The sequence below is a fragment of the Eptesicus fuscus genome, chromosome 13 (genome assembly GCF_027574615.1).
Source record: "Eptesicus fuscus isolate TK198812 chromosome 13, DD_ASM_mEF_20220401, whole genome shotgun sequence".
Classification (NCBI taxonomy): Eukaryota; Metazoa; Chordata; class Mammalia; order Chiroptera; family Vespertilionidae; genus Eptesicus; species Eptesicus fuscus.
In genome coordinates this window covers 23669003-23690446 of record NC_072485.1, presented here as the reverse complement: position 1 = coordinate 23690446, position 21444 = coordinate 23669003, and the positions used below count along the sequence as shown (strand labels likewise).

Genomic DNA, 21444 nt, shown 5'->3' with positions numbered 1-21444 from the left:
TGCCTGAGGCAGGGTTTAGGTGCAGGCTTCCCTAACCGATTAGGTAAGTGTTAGAGCCAAGAACATTTAGGCAAACGACAGAAAGAAATTGTGCGGCCCAGTGAACAGAAAGGGTGTGAAGTGCGAGGAAACAGCCTGGTTTGTTTCCGGCGGCCTCGCATTTGCAGATCTGGCGTCCAGGGCGTGGGTGAGTGGGTGTGTGTGGTGCTAGAGTGTGCTGTCGGGTTGTGTCTACTTTGGCCTTCAGAAATCTCTTCTGTGTTAACTGAGAGGATCTTGCTTTGACTCTCACTCAAAATATGGAACCTTTGTCCTGGAACCAGTGTTGCTGCGTAGGGCACCCAGTTCTCTCCACCTTTGGACTTCTGTTAGCTCTTTAAAGTGGGGTCAGCCACCAGGAGTTGGTTAACATATCACTGGAGATAAATTCCTTTTCTCAGCCCCCCCCCCCCCCCCCCCCCCCCGCCCCGCTTAGTTCCCGAGTATTAACATAAACCAGTTTAGAAACTAGCTTAGTTTTGGTGGGGTTTCTTCCCCAAAGCAGTCACAAAACGGAATAAGCTGGTCTGATTTGTGGGTTTTCAGACCTCTTGAGTCATATGATAAGCCAGTAAACCTGTCTAGTCTTAGGTTAGTTAGTGTGATCGCAGGATTGGGCAGACCTAGAAGGTAATCTGGTCTATTCACTCAGTTTTAATCCAAATAATGAACAGTTCCAGGCATAAAAAGTCTGATCCTGTGGGCATGTCCAGTCTATGAAATAATGTGAGCTCCAGGACACGTGTGGATGTCCCATCCACTGCCGTATTAGGGAGCACTGGGCATATAGTTTGTAAGGCTCATTACAAAATGAAAATGCAGGGTCACTTGTTCAAAAATCGGGAAAAGTATCATTAAAGGTCCTAAAATATAAGCTGTGAAATGATCATGCTTTGATGGCCACTCAAAGTATGGAACCTTTGTACTGACTGGAAGCCAGTGTTACTCTGTAGCACACCCAAATATAAGCTCTTGCTTTCTTCTGTAGTTCTCTTTTGACCTGTCATGGTGGTTTAATTAATAATATTAATTTGCTATTAATTATTGATAGCATTATTAATCATGCTATTAAATATTAATTATGCTATTATTTATTAGCATTCATTTGCTATTTAATTTACTCTAAAACAATTTTAAGTTTACATTAACATGATTTTTACCATTCCTTATATTGTGCAATTCCAGTTTTAAATCTATAATAATAAAAGTATAATATGCTAATTACACCGGACATCCTTCCAGAGGAAGCTGGGACTGCAAGGGAAGCCCAGGTCCCGGTGCCAGAGGGAAGCCGGTGTCAGCAGCCGGGGGATGGAAGGCCTGCTCTTGCACGCATTACATGCATGCATCGGGCCTCTAGTACAAATATAAGAACATTTGACGCCCTAACTGGTTTGGCTCAGTGGATAGAGCGTCGGCCTCCGGACTGAAAGGTTCCAGGTTCGATTCCAGTCAAGGGCATGTGCCCAGGCTGCGGGCGTGATCCCCAGTGGGGGGTGTGCAGGAGGCAGCTGATCAATGTTTCTCTCTCATCGATGTTTCTAACTCTCTATCCCTCTCTCTTCCTTTCTGTAAAAAATAAATAAAAATATTTTTAAAAAATATATAAGAACATTTGTTAAATCATTTGCAGAGTCATTGAAATTTCACAATTTTTATTTCATAATGCATGCAAGCATATACTGTTCTTACTAGAACAGCAGAAAATGCATGAGACAAACTCACCTGTTTATTTTTCTTCCTTAATTACACTCTATCAATACTATGGAACCGAGGGACTTTGAATCCCGCTAAACCCCATGGATCATGGGTCCACCAGAATTCTATGCTTACCCAGCTTCACAAATACTTCATGTGAAAGGGGGTAATTAGGAATGATGGTGGGCATGCACACTGCACCTCTCTTCTCTCATTTCTTGCAAGCTCCATTGCCCTATCAGTCTCAAAAAAAAGTTCAAATGTAAGATGACAACCGAGAATTAAACCAAGTGCCATTCTGAGCATATGGCCTTGAGTTATACACACGTAAAGCCAGCCCTGTCCCAGGGCCTTGAGTCTGGTACGTTGTAAATGTTGAATACATTGAGACTGAACTTCCACCAGTTGTTTACTAGGTACTTGGAACGGTTTAAAAAAAAGGAACAGGGCAGAATGGAATCACTTTTGCTAAGCCCCTTCACCAAACCCAAACTTAATAACTAACCTAATTGCAGTTTCAGCCTCTCCCAGGATAAATGTTAAACCAATCCATCTAGAATATCCAGATCAAAACTACTCAGGTAATCTGCTTGATAAACAACCCTCCTGTCCTTTCACCCCAAAAGAATAGGACTTGGCCTAAAAATAATCCTTTCTTTTCTTTTGCTAATAACTTGTCTGCCACCCCCTTCTGACTAGAAAAACCTTCCATTTAGGTACCATCTCTCGGAGTGCCCTTCTACTTACTGGATGGGATGTGGCCTGGTTCACAGATCTCTTAATAAAGCCAATTAGATCCTCAAATTTACTCATTTGAATTTGTTCTTTAATAGAAGTCAGATGTGAGAAACAGCCCTATCTTTAAAGAGATGACGGGTTTAGGGGGCGGGAAACAAAGCAAACAGATCATCATAGGTATCCTCTGAATGCTGTAAGGTCACTCAATACAAATTCTTCCTTATTGCGAGCTGAAGTGTGTCATTCCTTCGCTGGTTAACTGGCATGTGTGGTGAGTTCTGGCTTTGCAGTGTGTTAGCTTTGGCTTGCATTCTGTTTCTGCCACTTACAATAGCTGTGTGGTGTCAGGTAAGTACTGTATTCTCTAGCCAGTTCCCTCCTATGAAATGAGGACATCAGCATGGTTGTAAGAGGTTTTGAGAGAATGTCTGTAAAGTGCCTAACATAGTGTCTGGTACATGAAATGCGGTTCAATAGTTATCAGCTTGGTTACCATAGCTCATTCACCCATTTAGGCATTGTTTCTGCAGTTCCATTTATCCAACTGGTTCCTACTAGTATTTCTATTCCCATCTCTAGACCCTACTTCTGGGCCACTGACTCTCAGCAATGGAGTATGAAAGGTAAATGCTGGGTGCCTCCATGTGGCCCACAGCGGTCCTGGAGCCACTCGGGGTTTATAGCAGAACCTTTCTATCCCTTTCTCTCATCACCCCTCAGCTCCCACTTAAACACTTAAACACTCACTACCACGCTGCCTGCTGGGCTGTTGGCTTGATTGAAGTTCTACATTTCTAAACCAGTTATTCAGTCTATAACCCCCCCCAGGGTTGGGCTTTCTATTTTGGTGAAAAAGTAAACCAAAAAAACAGACCTTTTTAAAGATAGTAAAGGGTGTAAAATTAGGATATATTTTGAATTTAAACTTGAGTCGTTATTATTTGAACTAGAAGCAGAAATATCTAGAATGCTTTTACTATCCTCATTATAAATAAATTACATTAATTGAGCAGATTTTGAAATGTTCTTAATTAGTACTTGCTGGGCGTATGGTAAAGAAAGTATGATGTTAACACTTGGAAAATCTAGGTGAAGAGTATACAGGAATTATTTATATGTATTTCTGTCCATCTGAAATTATTTCTAAAGGAAAAGTTAAAATGTCTAATTCCTGAGCAATTATAGATTATTCAGTTAAAAATATGTTTGAGGCCCTAGCTGGTTTGGCTCAGTGGATAGAGCCTGCGGGCTGAAGGGTCCCGGGTTCGATTCCGGGCCAGGGCACATGCCCGGGTTGTGGGCTTGATCCCCAGTGTGGGGCGTGCAGGAGGCAGCCAATCAATGATTCTCTCTTATCATTGATGTTTCTATCTATCTTTCCCTCTCCCTTTCTCTATCCTATATAATAAAGCCCTAATATGCAAATTGACCAAACAGCAGAACTACCGGTCACTATGATGCGCACTGACCACCAGGGGGCAGACACTCAACGCAGGAGCTGCCCCGACCCTGCAGAGGGAGGTGAATGGCAGCAGCAACTGGGGGCGGGGCGCCACCAGCCAAGGCAGGTGCCAGCGGGGGGCCCCTGATTGCCCTGCCCGCTGGTCACCCCACAGATGGCCCTGATCGCCGGGCAGGCCTAGGGATCCTACCCTATATATTGGGAACAGTCTCTTAGATTTAAAAATTAAAACCTGGCAAGGCTACTCTAACACTGAAAAAACAGGATGATGCAGCGATGACATGCATGGACTCTGGCTTGCACATTTTGTGGTCAGCCTTGATTCTGACACTTATAACTGTGTGACAAAGCCAATTTGCTTAACTTCTCTCTGCTTCAGTTTTTCCACCCATAAGATGGGAAAAATGGTACTATTGCCTCAGAAGGATCATGTTATGGACTACTTTTTATAATCAGGGCAAAAAAAATGTAGCTGCCCATACAACAGCAAGATGCCTTTCACTGTATGGAAAGTGTGGTCACTGGTGCATGCAGCGTCCAGGATTGCAAGAGGGATGTCTGACTGCCGGTTTAGTCCCAACATCCCCAGAGGGGTCCCGGATTGCGAGAGGGCGCAGGCCGGGCTGAGGGAACCCCGCTCCCCATGCACGAATGTCGTGCACTGGGCCTCTAGTGAAATCAGTAAAAGTATATTTTTTAAAAATATGTTTGAGATCATTGAATTATAATTATATAGAACTTGGGGCCCATTATCAACAGTTTATCTTTTATTTGGGAAACAAGAATATGCATATTAATTAAAGTATAGTAAAAGTTTGTGTTTGATAAAGTACAGAAATAAATGTCAAGTTCTAAGTGTATGCAATAGCATATTTGTGGGAGATGTGTAGTTTGAAATTATCATCAAAACTAAAATTCAGTTTATAAGAAACCCGGGACCCTTTGGAAAAGTTAAAAAGAAACTTTTTTTGAAAGAATTTTTCCAGTGCTGCAGAAGGACCACCTTTCACTTACTGAGTAAGCATGTAGCTAGCAGAGACTATTCAGATTAATGAGCTTTTCCATTAACAGTTTTAGTGAGAGTTCCAGCAGTGCTCTTAGAGGCACCCTCAACTTTTGCCTTTGTTCCTTGTTGCAACTGGCCTAGAGTGGGATTTCCTGCCCACATTATTACTTTTATTCGTTTCTTTTGCCTTCATTTTATTTATCTCCCTCTGCTTGCACACTTTATCATCTGAACATTTGAGGTAAGACCTAATTTCTGTGTATATATACCTACTTATTATAAAATATACTTAGCATATATTGTTAAAATATCAAATTATAATTGGTTAGATTATCAGAATAATTAAACATTGAAACTGTTTACTAAGAAAGTATGTTTATTTGTAAATGAAAATTTGAATTTCAAAAGCTAATCATTAACAGAAGTTTATTTCTCTTAGTAATTTAAATTTTCTTTTTTAAAAGTGATAATCTAAGAATCTTGTTTAATTTTTAGCCTAAATGTCAAATATAGAATAGAAAACACAAATGATTTATTATATAGAAGTACTTGAGCATTCTGTACTGTTATGTACAACCATTTAATTACTTCATAAAGCTTAATAACTACTTTTTGTAAGGACCTGTAGTCCTTAGCCCAACCATTAGAAAACCCCATGATACTTCAATCCAGGTCTATGACTAAAGAAAATGAACCCTGTGACCTCTTGGTTTGCCATTTCTTGTCTATTTTAAATGTCAATTATATAAAGTATCGGTATTAAAAGAGATTACTTGGACATTTTGTCACTGGGAATATTGAATACTAGAAGTTGTGGTTGCCTTTTATTTATTTTTATTGATCTTATATATTTTTTTATTGATTTCAGAGAGGAAGGGAGAGGTAGGTAGAGAGAGAGAGAAATGTCAATGATGAGAGAGAATCATTGGTTGGCTGCCTCCTGCATGCCCCGCACTGGGGATTGAGCCCAGCCCACAACCTGGGCCTGTGCCTTGACAAGGAATTGAACCATGATCTCCTGATTCATATAGGTTAATGCTCAACCACTGAGCCACACCGACTGGGCGTGGCTGCCTTTCTGTGAGAACAGAAACCTAATGCCCTTTGCCCTCTTTATATAACTGAACTCTTAATGTTCATTTCCAGAGCAGCAGCTATTCGTGCTTGGTGCACTGTGAACTCCTGTGATAATTAGCCTACAGTAGTTTTATTTGCGCATCCTCACACGTGAAGAAGAAAATGGCCTGTGCTGAGTATTCTTTTCATATGCCAAGTCTAGAGGAACTTGTTGGAGGTAAGTACAATGCTTAAAAGTTTTTAAAATTATTCTAAGGAAAAAAATATTCTAAGATATGATTTACGCAATGGCACTTTCAATACAGAACTTGTTTTCCTTTTCAGTACTTGTTCTATACTATTTGTATTGAGAGTCCAAAATTCTGGCCCTCAAAAAAAAATTAAACTCACTATTTGAAGATGATCATTTTACAGAATGAAAATAAATATAATAATCTACATTTAAGGTTTAAGGGTGTGTGGTGCTCAAAGAATTATACAATTTTGCTGTATTAACTTTTTATCAGTTACAGTATTCTTTAAACATATAACCTACTGTAGTGTATTAATCAGGTTCTTAATATACTATTCCCAATCCCTTATGACAGACTGCCAATGAACTTGCTTGCTTATATGTTTCTGTCTCCATGTATTTTTAAGTATTTCACCTTGTTTAAACAAGAATTTAAGACAGCTTCACAAGATAAATTAGGCAAGATAAAAAAGAAAAAGAAAAAATAGGAATATAAAATGAAGACAGAATAATTTTTAATGTATTTTTATTGATTTTTAGAGAGAGAGGAAGGGAGAGGGATAGAGAGATAGAAACATCGATAAGAGAGAAACATCATCAATGGGCTGCCTCCTGCACACACCCCTACTGGGGATTGAGCTTGCATCCCAGGTATGTACCCTGACCAGGAATTGAACCCACCAACTCTTGTTTCCTTGGTCGATGCTCAACCACTGAGCCATGCTGGAGAGCCTGTCAGAATGCTAACATTTGTTTGACAGCCTTTAGGTTGTATTCTGATGGTAACTCTAAAACCTAACCTTATTTCTCACAGTATCTGTCCTGGTAGTTCCTCTGTCCCTCTGATAAGGTTGAAGTCAAAAAGTGGACTCATATTTTACTTGGTTGTGGCTCTCTTATACCTTCCTATTTTCCCCCAAAACTGAATGACAGCTCATAAATAATCTGTATTGCTAGTACTCTTTACTTGTATTTCTTTTCTATCGGTCTGATATGACAGGACAGCTGAGGCTAGATTTAGGATGACTTCTTGCTTTTTAGAGACTGATTCTACAAGACTTAAACTAATGGTTGACACTACTTTCAGAGAAATTTTTATAAGAACTTTTCATCCTTAAAAGTATATTGCTCTCAGATTTATAACGTTGAGACATCTATGTTTGCTTTTTTTACTTTTTTTTTTTTAAAAACCTTCACCCAAGGATATGTTTTTTATTGATTTTAGAGAGAGGAAGAAACATCAATCGGCTGCTCCCAACCAGGGATTGAACCCACAATCTGGGTATGTGCCCTGACCGGCAATTAAACCCACCCACGTTTTGGTGTATGGGATGGTGCTCCAACAGAGCCACACCGGCCAGGGCACAGATTGAATTATAATATATCTATGGTAAAGTACACTAATCTTAAGTGTACAGCTTGATGAATTTTAACATGTTTATACCCATGTCACTACCATCAAGATATAAAATATTTCCAGCATTGCAGAAAGCTCCTTCATGTGCTTTCCCAGTCAGTATCTGTAACCAAGAGGTAACTACTGTCCTGACTTTAGTGATCTGTTTTTTAAATACATCATATAGTATACTAGAGGCCCAGTGCATGATTGAATCATGCACGTGTAGGGTCCCCTACACCTTGCGCTTTCGATAACAGGGGAGCTGGGTATCTGTCCGCTGATGCACCAGGCCTTTCAGAAGCCTCCAGCACGGCGGAGGCTTCTGAAAGGCCTGGTGCCTGAGTGGACAGGCATCCAGCTCCCACACTTTTGCTTTTGATCACGGGGAGCTGGGTGCCTGTCCGCTGGTGCACCAGGCCTTTCAGAAGCCTCCGGCGCGGCGGAGGCTTCTGAAAGGCCTGGTGCCTGAGCGGACAGGCACCCAGCTCCCCCGCTTTTGATGGTCCGCGGCGGGACGTGAGCTCGCTGCCCCAGAGGCCCCTTCTGTGCCACAGCACAGCCATGGCGCAGACCCTGAGCTCGAGCCACCGCTGGCGACGCGAGCTCAGCGTCCCGCCGGCCCAATCGGCCACCCCGAGTCCCGCCCCCCCACCCCCCCACCCCCCCACGCCTCCTGGCCAAACGCGGGCATAGCAAAGGTATGGTCAATTTGCATATTTGTCTATTATTAGGTAGGATACTCTTTTGTGTCTTGTCTTTCTCAACCTGTAAGCTTCAAGGAAGTTGTTGCATGTAATTGCTTACTTTCTATCAGTTTAAATATTTACATTTCAATATATCTTTGGAATCCTCTCCCCAAAAGAAAGGTAGTCTTCACCTGAGTGCAGTGTTTCTCCTCAGTGGTTTATAATAACTATGATTTATACTGGTATTTATGTGTCTGAGTCTACATGATATCTTGTGATTGATTATGTGTCTAATGTTGAATTGTATTCATTAATAAGATCCCTTCCCCGTTTTTTAATTACACAAGTTTAGATTAGAAGTGCGACACACACAAAAGTTGAGGGAAGATTTGATATGTGGTGACAAATTTTACCTCATGGTAAGTAATCGCTTTCCTTGTCTGTATTAGTTCTGCAGAAGGGGCTACAGGATAACTTTGCTGATGTGCAGGTGTCTGTAGTTGATTGCCCTGATTTGACTAAGGAGCCATTTACCTTTCCTGTAAAAGGTAAGCAATTTTTGCTATTAGCTTTTTTTTTCAGTCCTAATCTTTTTTCTGAATCCAGAATGAGTTTTAAGGACTAAGGATTATTTTAAAGTATCTACAAATAAGGATATTGTTTCAACTTTTAGACTACATTGTGCTTAATTTCTATGCTCACTCTTTTCTTATGTTGGTCAAATATTTTGTACTCTTGTGGAAAGATGGTGTGTTTTATGTATTTTGTAACTTTCATAGGATATATAATAAATATTTAGTAGGCTAGAATCCTTGCTATTACATGAGAATTTTGTTTTTAAGTGGTCAAGTGACTGTTATGGAAGCTTACTTAAATATTTATTTATTTATTTATTTATTTATTTATTTATAAGATGTGAAGAGAACTTAAAAACCTTGTATTTGAATCATCTCTTAAATACTTATATCCTTCAACAAATTTGCCAAGTGATCTTCCAGCTCATGTTTAAAGTGAAAGTAATAGCCCTAGCCAGTTTAGCTCAGTGGATAGAGAGCATCAGCCTGCTGACTGAAGGGTGCCGGGTTCAATTCCAGTGAAGGGCACATGCTCGGGTTGCGGGCTTGATCCCCAGTTGGGGGCATCTCTCTCATCACTGATGTTTCAATCTCTCTCTCCCTGTCCCTTCCTCTCTGAAATTAATAAAAAAATATATTAAAAAATAAAATGAGAATAATAATTACTTAATTATTATTAAAAGAAAATTATTATTGTGGAGTAAATAGAATTTGACAGAGAGTATGATAGATACCTATATCTGATGTCTTAATTTTTACAATAACACTGCAAGGTAAGTACTAGCCCTCGTTTATAGATGTGAAAACTGAACCAGGATTCAAATCTAGATCTGCTTCTCAAATACAACTTTCTCCTGCTACACCCTACTGTGATGAAAAATTTGAAGATAAACACTAATATTCATTCACTCACTTAGTATGCAACTGACATCTTTGTTAAAAAATAGTTTACATGAAAGTCCTGAACTCTAGTTCTTTCTCTGCCACATTCAGATTTCATTACCCTGGGAGAGCTAACTAATGTACCTGGGATTCATGGGGGATTTAAATGTCCTTTTGGGGGGTCTTTCCAGTTTAAACAGTCTTTGATTTTAAGTAGACCTATAAATTCTAGAAGTTTTGTGTGCCAGATGGCAATTTATCTTCACACCTTGAAAGCATTTAGTGCAATGCTATTTTATAGCTATGTTTCTTCCAATTTTTAGGTAATACATTCTCCCCCAATTTAAAAAAATCAAATAAATAAAATAAAAATCAGAAATCACAGAGGGTACAAAGAAAGAAATGTTAATCTTAATTCTGTCATCCAAAGGGTAATACTTTGAACAAGAGGTTTCTTGTCAATAATTTGTGAGTCTTTAAATTACAATATTAAGGAAGTCAGATATGTATATATGACCTTTCATAAGCATAGTTAGGCACTTTCTACATGAACTGATCTTGCTCATGTCCCTGGTGACCTGGGTATGTTTACTAGCATTATTTGATCTCTACATACTTCATACTTTTTGCCCATTGTTACCTGACACTCTCTCTCCCCTTGGTTCTCCCCTCTCCTTCCTTCTTTTGCCTCATCTTTCTTGGTGCCTTTCCTACCTCTGTGATGTTCTTTCCTTCCTCATTTCTCCTGATTTCTTCTCTTTCTAGCAGGCTCTTACATTTGGGTGTTTTCCAGAATTCTTTTCTCAGCCTCTTCTTATTCTATACAATCTCTCTCGGATTTTCCATTTACCCCTGTGGTTTTAATGACTATTTGGATACAACAACTTTGAAATCTGTACATGTCACCCAGATCTCTTTGTTGTTGTTGTTGTTAGCTGTAGATCAATAATTCCAACTGTCATTTATAGGACATCTCCACCTATGTATGCTAAGGACAACTTGAGATCAACAAGTCCAAAATTTAACTCATCATAATTGCCTATTCTTTCTTTGTTCTTTTTCTTAATTTCCTTTTCATCTCTACAAGTCACCATTTTTAGCCATTACTTGTCTTTTCTCTGAACTACTAAAATAGTACTCAATTGGTGGTTTCTCTAAACTTCAGCATTACTGTCTCTTATAATAAAGAGTCTTATCCATGAGTAATTTTTGCTGATCCCATGGAAAACGTACAAAATAGCTAATTATAAATGTAACCTAAAAGAATTATGTACATCTACCATATGCATAGCTGAAAAAACAGAGCAATTATATCTACTTTACTGTGTAATACTGTTAGTATGAAACTGATAAAACTACTTTTTCTCAGACAAAAGGTAATTATTTTCCACTCTACATTAAAAATAAAAGTCTTCTCCCAAATTGTGTCTAGTGGTACCTGTGATGTTGATTAAAAATGTAAGTAGAGCCCTGCCCAGGTGGCTCAGTTGGTTGAAGCGTTGTCCCATACACCAAAAGGTTGCAGGTTTGATTCCGGTCAGGGCACATACCTAAGTTGCAGGTTCAGTTACCAGCTGGGATGTGTATAGTAAGCAACCAATCCATGTTTCTCTCTCACACTGATGTTCCTTTCTCTCTCTCTCTCTCTCTCTTTTCCTCTCTCTCTAAAAGTCAATGAATATATCCTTGGGTGAGGATTAAAAAAATGAAAGTAGAAAGTTCCTAGCATCTGATGTTTACCACTAATTACTTTTCATTTTTAAAAACAACCTTAGGAAAAAACAACTTTGACAAGAGGATTTTGTATATGGATTTCTAAAAGAACTAATATTATGTTTTACCACAGTAAAATATTTTAAGTTAAAATACAATTTTAGCTAAACCTCTCCCCAACTACCAAAAAACCCCCCAAAATTTTAAAGGAATAGGTCACTATAGACAAGAAATTAAATTATAGAAACCTCATCCAATCCAAGTTTTGGCCCCAATTCTAGCCCTTTCCCTATTATAATCAACTTCATATTCTTATTATGCTACCAACTATATCAAGGCATGCTTTGTTATAACAAATTAGAGCCACAGGTAGTTGGAACAGAACATGGATCCTAGCTATTTACATCTTCCAATGCCAACTATTTGTAAAACTACGAGAATGGGAAAGTTATTTACTCGTAATAAATTAAACTAGTGTTTTCTGGCATTTTATAGTAATTTAATTAGATATTTGCCTAAATTTAAGATTTTTTTTTTTTTAGGAATCTGTGGTAAAACTAGAATTGCAGAAGTAGGAGGTGTGCCTTACTTATTGCCTCTTGTAAATAAAAAAAAAGTAAGTGTACTTTTACTCTTCACATTCACATGAAGATTGTAGAATTTGGGTTGATTCCTTTTATTAGAACACTAGAAGCCCGATGCACAAAGATTCGTGCTAGAATGGGCTTTCCTTTCTCTGGCTGCCGGCACCGCCTTTCCACTCCAGCCCAGCCCCTTTCTGCTCAGGCCCCAGAACTACCTCTTTCCGCTCTGGGAGCCACCTCTTTCTGCTCCAGCCCCACCTTCCCACACTGCCCAAAGGCCCTGAGAGACTGGGGGTGGGCAGAACGCCTGTGTCGTCGCCATGGCAAGTGTCCCGCCCGCCCCGTCACTACCTCCTGTGTGTGCAAATTAACCGCCATCTTTATTGGGTTAATTTGCATATCACTCCTGATTGGCTGGTGGCGTAGCAGAGGTATGGTCAGTTTTACATGTTTGTCTATTATTAGGTAAGATTACTAACCAATGTGGCAAGAAATTGTTGATGGACTCAGTCGTAAAAGTAAACCTGGGAATTTGTTTAAGTTATGATTTAAATAATATTGTTTTCCTCTTATATAGGTTTATGATCTAAATAAGATTGCAAAAGAAATCAAGCTTCCTGGAGCTTTCATTCTTGGAGCGGGGGCAGGTCCATTTCAGACTCTTGGGTTCAATTCTGAGGTCAGCATATATATAATTATTTTATTTTATTGATTAGACATTTGGTTTGCCTTTTGCCTTTCCTTCCCTATCAGAAATCTTAACTTTCTGGATGAATTGTAAGTAGTTAATATCATGTCTCTCTACAGATTTGCTATTTGATACAGTTTTGTATTATAGCACATGCTCCAACTGATGCAACTATAATAGGGCGCTAATCCCTAATTTCAGATTTTCTTAGGGTATACACTCTTTCTTAGGTGAGTCCAAGGTCCTGCTGTGGTCTGCTGTGGATCTGGATTGTGAAAGATTGTAATCCTTATACATCAGAGGATTTCAGCTTCTCCATAAATCTTTGCTTTTGGTACAAGAGCAGCATTCGATCAGAAGATGAGTGGAATATTTAATAATCTAGTCAACACCCCTTTTCCGACCAAATTGTAGAAACCTACACCAGTAGTATGATTATTTACAAAATGTAATATCTAGTACTGTGAATGTCAATATATTTCCAACATAAAAATAGCACTGTTTCTTCACATCTCATAAACAGAGGAGTGAATGACATCTTCAATGTGCCCATTCTCTCACAACCTTTACAGATATGACCATTAGTCAATAATCAAGTTCTTCTGCAGAGTCAATATAATTTGCCTACTGTTCAAGGAAAAAAATTTTAATTAGACATTTTAAATAAAGCAAATGTTACAATGTAATAGGAATACTATGAGAAATATTGTAAACATTTTATAAAATGTTTTTTTCAGCTTTTTGATATTTGTAAATCTTTAACATTTTGTTTTGAATCTAAAATTAAATAGTTTATATTTCATGTTTTCTTATTAGATATTGAAATAAAATGTCTTAAAACATAGGATAAAATTCTGTCATATTATTCAAGATACCTTGTTTGCAGAGAGATACGAAGATTGACTAATTTTACCTTATTTATTTTTCTTTTCAGTTTATGCCAGTTATTCAAACAGAAAGTGAACACAAACCTCCTGTGAATGGAAGTTACTTTGCCTGCATTAACCCTGAAGATGGAGGGTGCCTACTGGAGAAATACAGTGAGAAATACCGTGATTATGGGTGTGCATTACTGGCTAATCTTTTTGCCAGTGAGGGCCAACCTGGAAAGGTGATTTTTGTCCATAAAAACACAATGTTCTTCACAAGTTCTCAGCTACAAATTTGAACTTTTATTGCCACAAATATGGTTTTCTAAAAAATGTCCAAAGTGCCTGAGTCAAAGCTCTTTAGCCTAGCTTGTTGTGGCTCCGTGGTCGAGCGTTGACCCATGAACCAGAAGACCACTGTTGGATTCCCGGTCAGAGCACATGCCCAGGTTGCAGGCTCAATCTCCACTGTGGGGCATGCATGAAGCAGCCAATTGATTAGTCTCTTTCATCACTGATGTTTCTATTTCTCTCTCCCTCTCCTTTCCTCTCTGAAATCAATTGAAAGCAGCTCTTTCAATAACCCAGTTATGAAAGATTCAGAGAGTACTACAGGTAGAGTGAAACTCTCATTTAAAACTGAGTTTTAGAATATTAACCCTTTGCACTCAATTGCTTTTTTCTCGATTCCTTTATTCTACTTGGGATTTAATTTTTTAAATACCCCAGATTTTACAAAGCGCGGCAGTAGAATAAAAAACGGGAGTTTCTTTTCATACAAACTTATTTATTTGGATTTTTTTATATTTCAAATTATTGATACATTCAATACAATTCGACATACAAGCTGCTACCGATGCTAACCGTGTCGAGTCACACTCGACATCCGAGTGCAAAAGGTTAAGCAATACTCTTCTTTTTAGGAATTATAAGGTATCAGGACATCCATATGGGGTGTTAGTCAAATACACTGAGTGGCCAGATTATTATGATCTCTGAACACATAATAATCTAGCCACTCAGTATATATATACATTAGAGGCCCAGTGCATGAATTCATGCATGGGTGGGGTCCAGCCAGCCTGGCCAGGGGGAGAGGACATGGGTGGTTGGCCGGCCTGCCTGCTGGTCGAACTCCTGGTCGAGGGGACAATTTGATATTTATAAATCTTTAACATTTTGTTTTGAATTAGCCTTTTATTATATAGGATATACACTGAGTGGCCAGATTATTATGTGTTCAGAGATCATAATAATCTGGCCACTCAGTGTAGATGAACCATGTAGCTGATAATGTCTACCTATAATTAGAATCTATGCAATTTGTTCATTCCTGACTGATCAAACATTGATTGAATTAGAAATGATGGTAGCAAAAAATTATAGCAAGACAGAGGTAAGGAAAATTAATGCCTCACTTCAGATTTACTTCACGTTAGAACACAAGATGATTTCAGTTTTAGCTTTGAGAACACTTAGATTTTATAAATACAGATTGCTGCTTCAGCTACTTTGAGAAATGAGGTAGTAAAGTAAAAATACCTAATAAAGTGAAGATAACCTAAGTCCAGAATTTTAAAGGAAGTGACAAAATGTAATCATTTTCCCCTCCCCTGCAATTAAATAATCCAGTTATGGGAGATTCAGAAAGTACTATAGGCAGAGTGAAAGTCTCATTTCAAACTGAGGTTAGAAATTACACATAGTAAGCAGTAACCTTTCAGCCAGGGAATTCTCAACCCTTGACCGCCTTGACATGTAATGATAAGAATCTCTAGAGTTCAGTGAAGGATTTAGCCATAACTCTTTCTCAGTCCAAGAAAGCATGACTAAGAATTATTATTAGAGTAAATGTTCTATAACACACACACACACACAACACACACATACACACACACACACACACACACACATCTATAAAAAAGTGAATATTTGCTTAATGGCATTTAGATTGTATGTTTTCCTTTGGTAGATATTTACATAAAATTTTGCACTTTAGAACAATGGTATGCATATTTATGTCCTCTCTAGGTCATTGAGGTGAAAGCCAAAAGAAGAAATGGAAAACTTAATTTTGTGACCTGTATGAGACAGACTCTTGAAAAACATTATGGAGACAAGCCTGTAGGGATGGGAGGTACTTTTGTAATTCAGAAAGGAAAAGTGAAGACTCATGTTATGGTAAGGGCCTGTGGGGGTCTGAATGCATGCATTTGTGGATATGTATGTGTGTGCATGTGCTTAAGATCTTAAGGATTTTTTTTTAAATAAATCTGTATTGCCCTAACCGGTTTGGCTCGGTGGATAGAGCGTCAGCCTGCAGGCTCAAGGGTCCCAGGTTCGATTCCGATCAAGGCATGTACCTTGGTTGCGGGTACATCTCCAGTGAGGGGTGTGCGGGAGGCGGCTGATTGATGTTTCTTTCTCATCGATGTTTCTAACTCTCTCTCCCTCTCCCTTCCTCTCTGTAAAAAATCAATAAAATATATTTTAAAAAATAAATAAATCTGTATTGTTCAGATTTTTACAATTGTTCCTCTTCCCCCCCCCCCCATAGCTCCCCTTGACCCGGTTCCCATCCCACCCTCTGCCCTTATGCCCCCCCACCACTGTCCTCGTCCATAGGTGTACGATTTTTGTCCAGTCTCTTCCCACACCCCCCATTTCCCTTTCCCCCTGAGAATTGTTAGTCCACTCCCTTTCTATGCCTCTGATTCTATTATATTCACCAGTTTATTCTGTTCATCAGATTTTTTATTCACTTGATTTTTAGATTCACTTGTTGATAGATATGTATTTGTTGTTCATAATTTTTATCTTTACCTTTTTCTTCTTCTTCCTCTTCTTAAAGCATACCTTTCAGCATTTCATATAATACTGGTTTGGTGGTGATGAACTCCTTTAGCTTTCTCTTATCTGTGAAGCTCTTTATCTGACCTTCAATTCTGAATGACAGCTTTGCTAGGTAGAGTAATCTTGGTTGTAGGTTCTTGCTATTCATCGCTTTGAATATTTCTTGCCACTCCCATCTGGCCTGCATAGTTTCTGTTGAGAAATCAGCTGACAATCATATGGGTGCTCCCTTATAGGTAACTAACTGTTTTTCTCTTGCTGCTTTTAATATTCTCTCTTTGTCTTTTGCTCTTGGCATTTTTATTGTGATGTGTCTTGGTGTGGTCCTCTTTGGATTCCTTTTGTTTGGGGTTCTGTGCACTTCCTAGACTTGTAAGTCTATTTCTTTCCCGAGGTGGGGGAAGTTTTCTGTCATTATTTCTTCAAATAGGTTTTCAGTATTTTGCTCTCTCTCTTCTTCTGGCACCCCCATAATTCGGATGTTGGTACACTTGAGGTTGTCCCAGAGGCTCCTTACACTATCTTCAAATTTTTGGATTCTTTTTTCTTTTTGCTATTCCGGTTGAGTGTTTTTTTCTTCTTTGTATTTCAAATCTTTGACTTGATTCTTGCGGTCCTCTAGTCTGCTGTTAGGTCTTTGTATAATATTTTTTATTTCAGTCAGTGTATGTTTAATTTCTAGTTGGTCCTTTTTCATATCCTTGAGGGTCTTGCTAAATTTATTGGCCTTTTCTAGGAAATTTTTGAAAAACCTTATAACCGTGGTTTTGAACTTTATATCCAGTCATTTGCTTTCTTCCATTTCTTTCATTTGTGACCTGGTTCTTTGTCTCCGCATTTTGGCTGCTTCCCTGAGTTGATAGAGTGGCTTTGTGTGCTAGGTATCCTATAGGGCCCAGTGACTCAGCCTCCCCAGTTACCTGAGGTGGACACTCTTGGAGCACCCCTTTGTGGGCTGTGTGCACAGTCTTGTTGTAGTTAAGCCTTGATTGTTGTTGGTATCACTGGGAGGAATTGACCTCCAGGCCAATTGGCTGTGAGGATCAGCTGTGTCTACAATGGGAGAACTTCTGTGCTGGAGACACCCTAATGAGATAAGACTTGCAAAAGCCTCTGCGCTCATCTTGGATGAGGCTGAGTCTCAGGGCGGAGCAAACATCGATGGCTTCCCGTCAGCCCTGCCCTAAGAGGCCCCTGTGTCTCAGTGTCCCGCAGTAATCGCTGCAAGCACCTCTGAGAGAAAGCCGCCCTCGAGTTTCGCCCACTGCCAGACAGTCCAGTTTCTCCCCTAATGAGTCTGGGTCCCCAGAGTATCGCCCAGAACTGGAGTTCAGAGCAGTCAGGAGCTTTTTTCTCCCTCCTGATTGAGAAAGCCAGCCGCGTACTCAGTTGCCAGCCCTCTCCGCGTGTGCCTCTGTACATCTGCCTTCTGTAGCTCCTGTGAGTCTCAGTGTGCTTTTCTATTTCCTTCTAGTTGTAGAATTTCCACTCAGCCAGCCTTCCTGTGGTTCTGGATGATGTCCCTTTTGTCTTTTAGTTGTAGTTTTGAAATTGTTGTGCAGGCAGTTTAGGTACTATGCCTCCATCTTGGTTTCTCCCTTAAGGATTTTTTTAATGCACATTGAGAATTTTACCTCTAAAGATACCCTGAATAATTTTACTAGATTGTATTACTTTAAAATTTTAATGACAAACAATACTGTAAGTCACATTGTACGATGATGTCTAGCTAGAGTCATGTTAATGTTTTAGAACTTTCTTTTCAATGTCTTTGTTTTTCAGATCAAGATAGATGTGAATATAAGTCTGAGAAGCTGATTATTACTTTAATTGCCAGAATCCCATACTCAATACATAGACTTTACTATTAGAATGGTTGTAGATTGGGAAAAAGAACTAATGAAAATTACAATCTATGGGCTAAAAGTAGTAAGTTTATAAAACATTAAGTATGGAATACTATTTGAAGACAGACCCAGGGCATTCGAGACTTTTAATATAATTTTTAATAGGTGAATGAATCAATGAAGTGATTTTATCAGTAAAGCCATTAGAAAATGTATTGTTTTAATTGTTTTTTATCCTGTTAATTTTAAATGGCATGCCAGCTGACCGTGCAAGGAAGCACATTTGTGAAACTAATTACTTTTCCAAATTATTTACAACAGAATTATAGATATTAAGGAAAATAGTTGTGTGTGTGTGTGTGTGTGTGTATGTGTGTGTGTGTGTGTATATATACACACACACACACACATATATTCAAAGGAAATGAAATCAGTATCTTGAAGGGATATTATACACTCCTGTGTTCACTGCAGCATTATTCACAGTAGCCAAGTTATGAAAACAACATATATATATATATATATACATGTATATATATATATGTGTGTGTGTGTGTATATATACATATACATATATATGTTGTTTTCATAACTTGGCTACTGTGAATAATGTATATATGACTTAAAAAAGAAGGAAATCCTGCCATTTATGATAATATGGATGAATTTGCAGGACATTATACTAAGTGAAATAAGCCAGACAGAGAAAGAAATATTGCATGATATCACCTATATGTAGAATCTAATGGTGATTGTCAGGGGTTTGGGAGTGATGGCAGGGGAAAATGGAGAGATGTTGGTCAAAGGGTACAAACTTCAGTTATAAGATGAATGAGTTCACCCAGCCAGTGTGCCTCAGTTGATTGAGAATCTGGTCATGTACCAAGATGTCACCAATTCGATTCCTGTTCAGGGAGTGTGTGGGAGACAGCCGATCAATGTTTCTCTCTCTCTTTCCCTCTCCCTCTCTCTCTAAAAACCAATTTAAAAAAAAACAAGTTCTAGAAACTAATGTACATAATGGCAAATATAGTTAATAAAAAATACTGTGCACTATAGGATGATACATAAGATTAGGATGAGGATATACTCACAGGAAAGCCGAGGCTACAAAAAGTAAAAATATATTAATAGACTCATTCCTTCATTTATTCGTTCATACGTTTTAGTGTGTACACACTGATTACTGATCCTTTTAAAAACTAAGGTGTATAACTTTAGATGCCAAAAATAGTCAACACAATGTATAAGAACTCTTAAAGTTTTTAACTTAATATAAAATTTTAATTCTCGAAAGTATTCAGTATGTTTACCTGTTTAATGATCTTTTATTGTAGCCTAGAGAATTTTCTCCCTGCCCTTTGAACTCTGATGAAGACGTGAATAACTGGTTGCATTTTTATGAGATGAAGGCTCCTTTGATTTGTCTGCCAGTTTTTGTCTCCAAAGACCCAGTAAGTCTGTATCTGTCTTTTATATTGTAGTATACCACAATGATAATGCTCAAGTTTTAGGATCTTTTTTTTTTTTTTTAATTTGGCATTTTTTTGTGTTGTTATTTAAGAACTAGAATAGTCTCTAGAATTATCTTGAAAGATAAGGAAGCAGGTGGCTAACAATCTTGAGTTAGGCAGAGCAGATTTTACCTTTGAGAAAATGAAGGCACAGGCATTTTAAATAATACCCAAAGTCATGTTATTAAATAGTAGAATTACAACATGACTCATTGTATTTGCTGTTTATTATACTGTTCATTATATTATAATACTATACACTAGGAAAAATATTATAATATAGATAAATTCAAAGTAAATATCTACCAAAATACTGGCTAGTGATATCTTTTGATCCAATGATTACATGCCTAGGAATTTATCCTTAAATATTTGCATAAGTGTGTAAAATTATTAGTTACAGGGTTATTCATGACAGAATTGCTATAAGAATAGAATAACTGGAAATAATCTAAACATCAGTTGGATAGTGGCATGTACATACAATAGAATAGAAGGAAACTCTCTTATGATCTGATATACAAAGATCTCAAGCTATATTGTTTAATGAAGAAAAACAATATGCAGCACAATATGTACAGAGTACTACTATTTGAGTGAAAAAAATAAATCTTTCTACAAGGATATGGAAGAAACTGCTTACATTAATTGCCTGCAAAGAAAGGAAGCGAGTGGTGAGGGCAAGAAATGGAAAGATATATTTTACTGCATATATTCTTTTGAATCATATGAATATATTACCTACTTAAACAATAAAATAAAAACTATCATAATACAAATTTTAAAGGTCTCCCTCCCCCTTAAGTAAATTCTGTTCAAAATAATTTGAATATTAACAGATAGTTTGTCTATTGTTCTAGGGGTTTGATTTGCGATTGGAGCACACTCACTGTTTTAGTCACCATGGAGAAGGTGGACACTACCATTGTGACACTACCCCAGATGTAGTGGAGTATCTTGGCTACTTCTTACCTGCAGAGCTTCTCTATCGCATTGATCAACCAAAAGAGACTCACTCATTTGGGCGGGATTAAGTCAACTGCTACTCATTTAGAAAAAGAAATGATTAACTAAGTTAATTAATCGATTAACGCAGGAATTGATGCAAATATAAAATCCAACAGAAATTATCTCACTACTTAAACTCTCTATTTTTGGCCTTTGAAATGAAAGGTATGTTGACATTATGCTGTGTTTCACAGGTCTATCTCCATGGTTGGCAAACTGCGGCTCACGAGCCACATGCGGCTCTTTGGCCCCTTGAGTGTGGCTCTTCCACAAAATACCACGGCCTGGGCGAGTCTATTTTGAAGAAGTGGCGTTAGAAGAAGTTTAAGTTTAAAAAATTTGGCTCTCAAAAGAAATTTCAATCGTTGTACTGTTGATATTTGCCTCTGTTGACTAATGAGTTTGCCAACCACTGGTCTATCTGAAAAGGTTTATTGGGAACAAAGATACATAATGGAGATGTTCTTCATTCTTTTTTTCTAAAAATCAGTCTTATATTTATACCTTAAATATAAACAAGACCTGGAGTCATGTGATAGGATATTAGAAAAATCAGTGTTGGAAATTTTGATAG

The 21444-nt window shown here is 38.1% G+C and overlaps 1 protein-coding gene across 1 annotated transcript; it reads left to right on the top strand.

The window, feature by feature from the left end:
• The first annotated feature begins 120 nt into the window (after window positions 1–120).
• Window positions 121–21029, top strand: C13H11orf54 (chromosome 13 C11orf54 homolog). Its single transcript, XM_028156969.2, has 9 exons — window positions 121–187; window positions 6090–6237; window positions 8787–8885; window positions 12050–12123; window positions 12669–12770; window positions 13714–13890; window positions 15680–15829; window positions 19686–19802; window positions 20723–21029. Exons 2-9 carry the CDS (start codon window positions 6183–6185, stop codon window positions 20894–20896), a joined length of 948 nt encoding a protein of 315 aa, XP_028012770.2. The 5' UTR covers window positions 121–187; window positions 6090–6182; the 3' UTR covers window positions 20897–21029.
• Window positions 21030–21444: the final 415 nt, after the last annotated feature.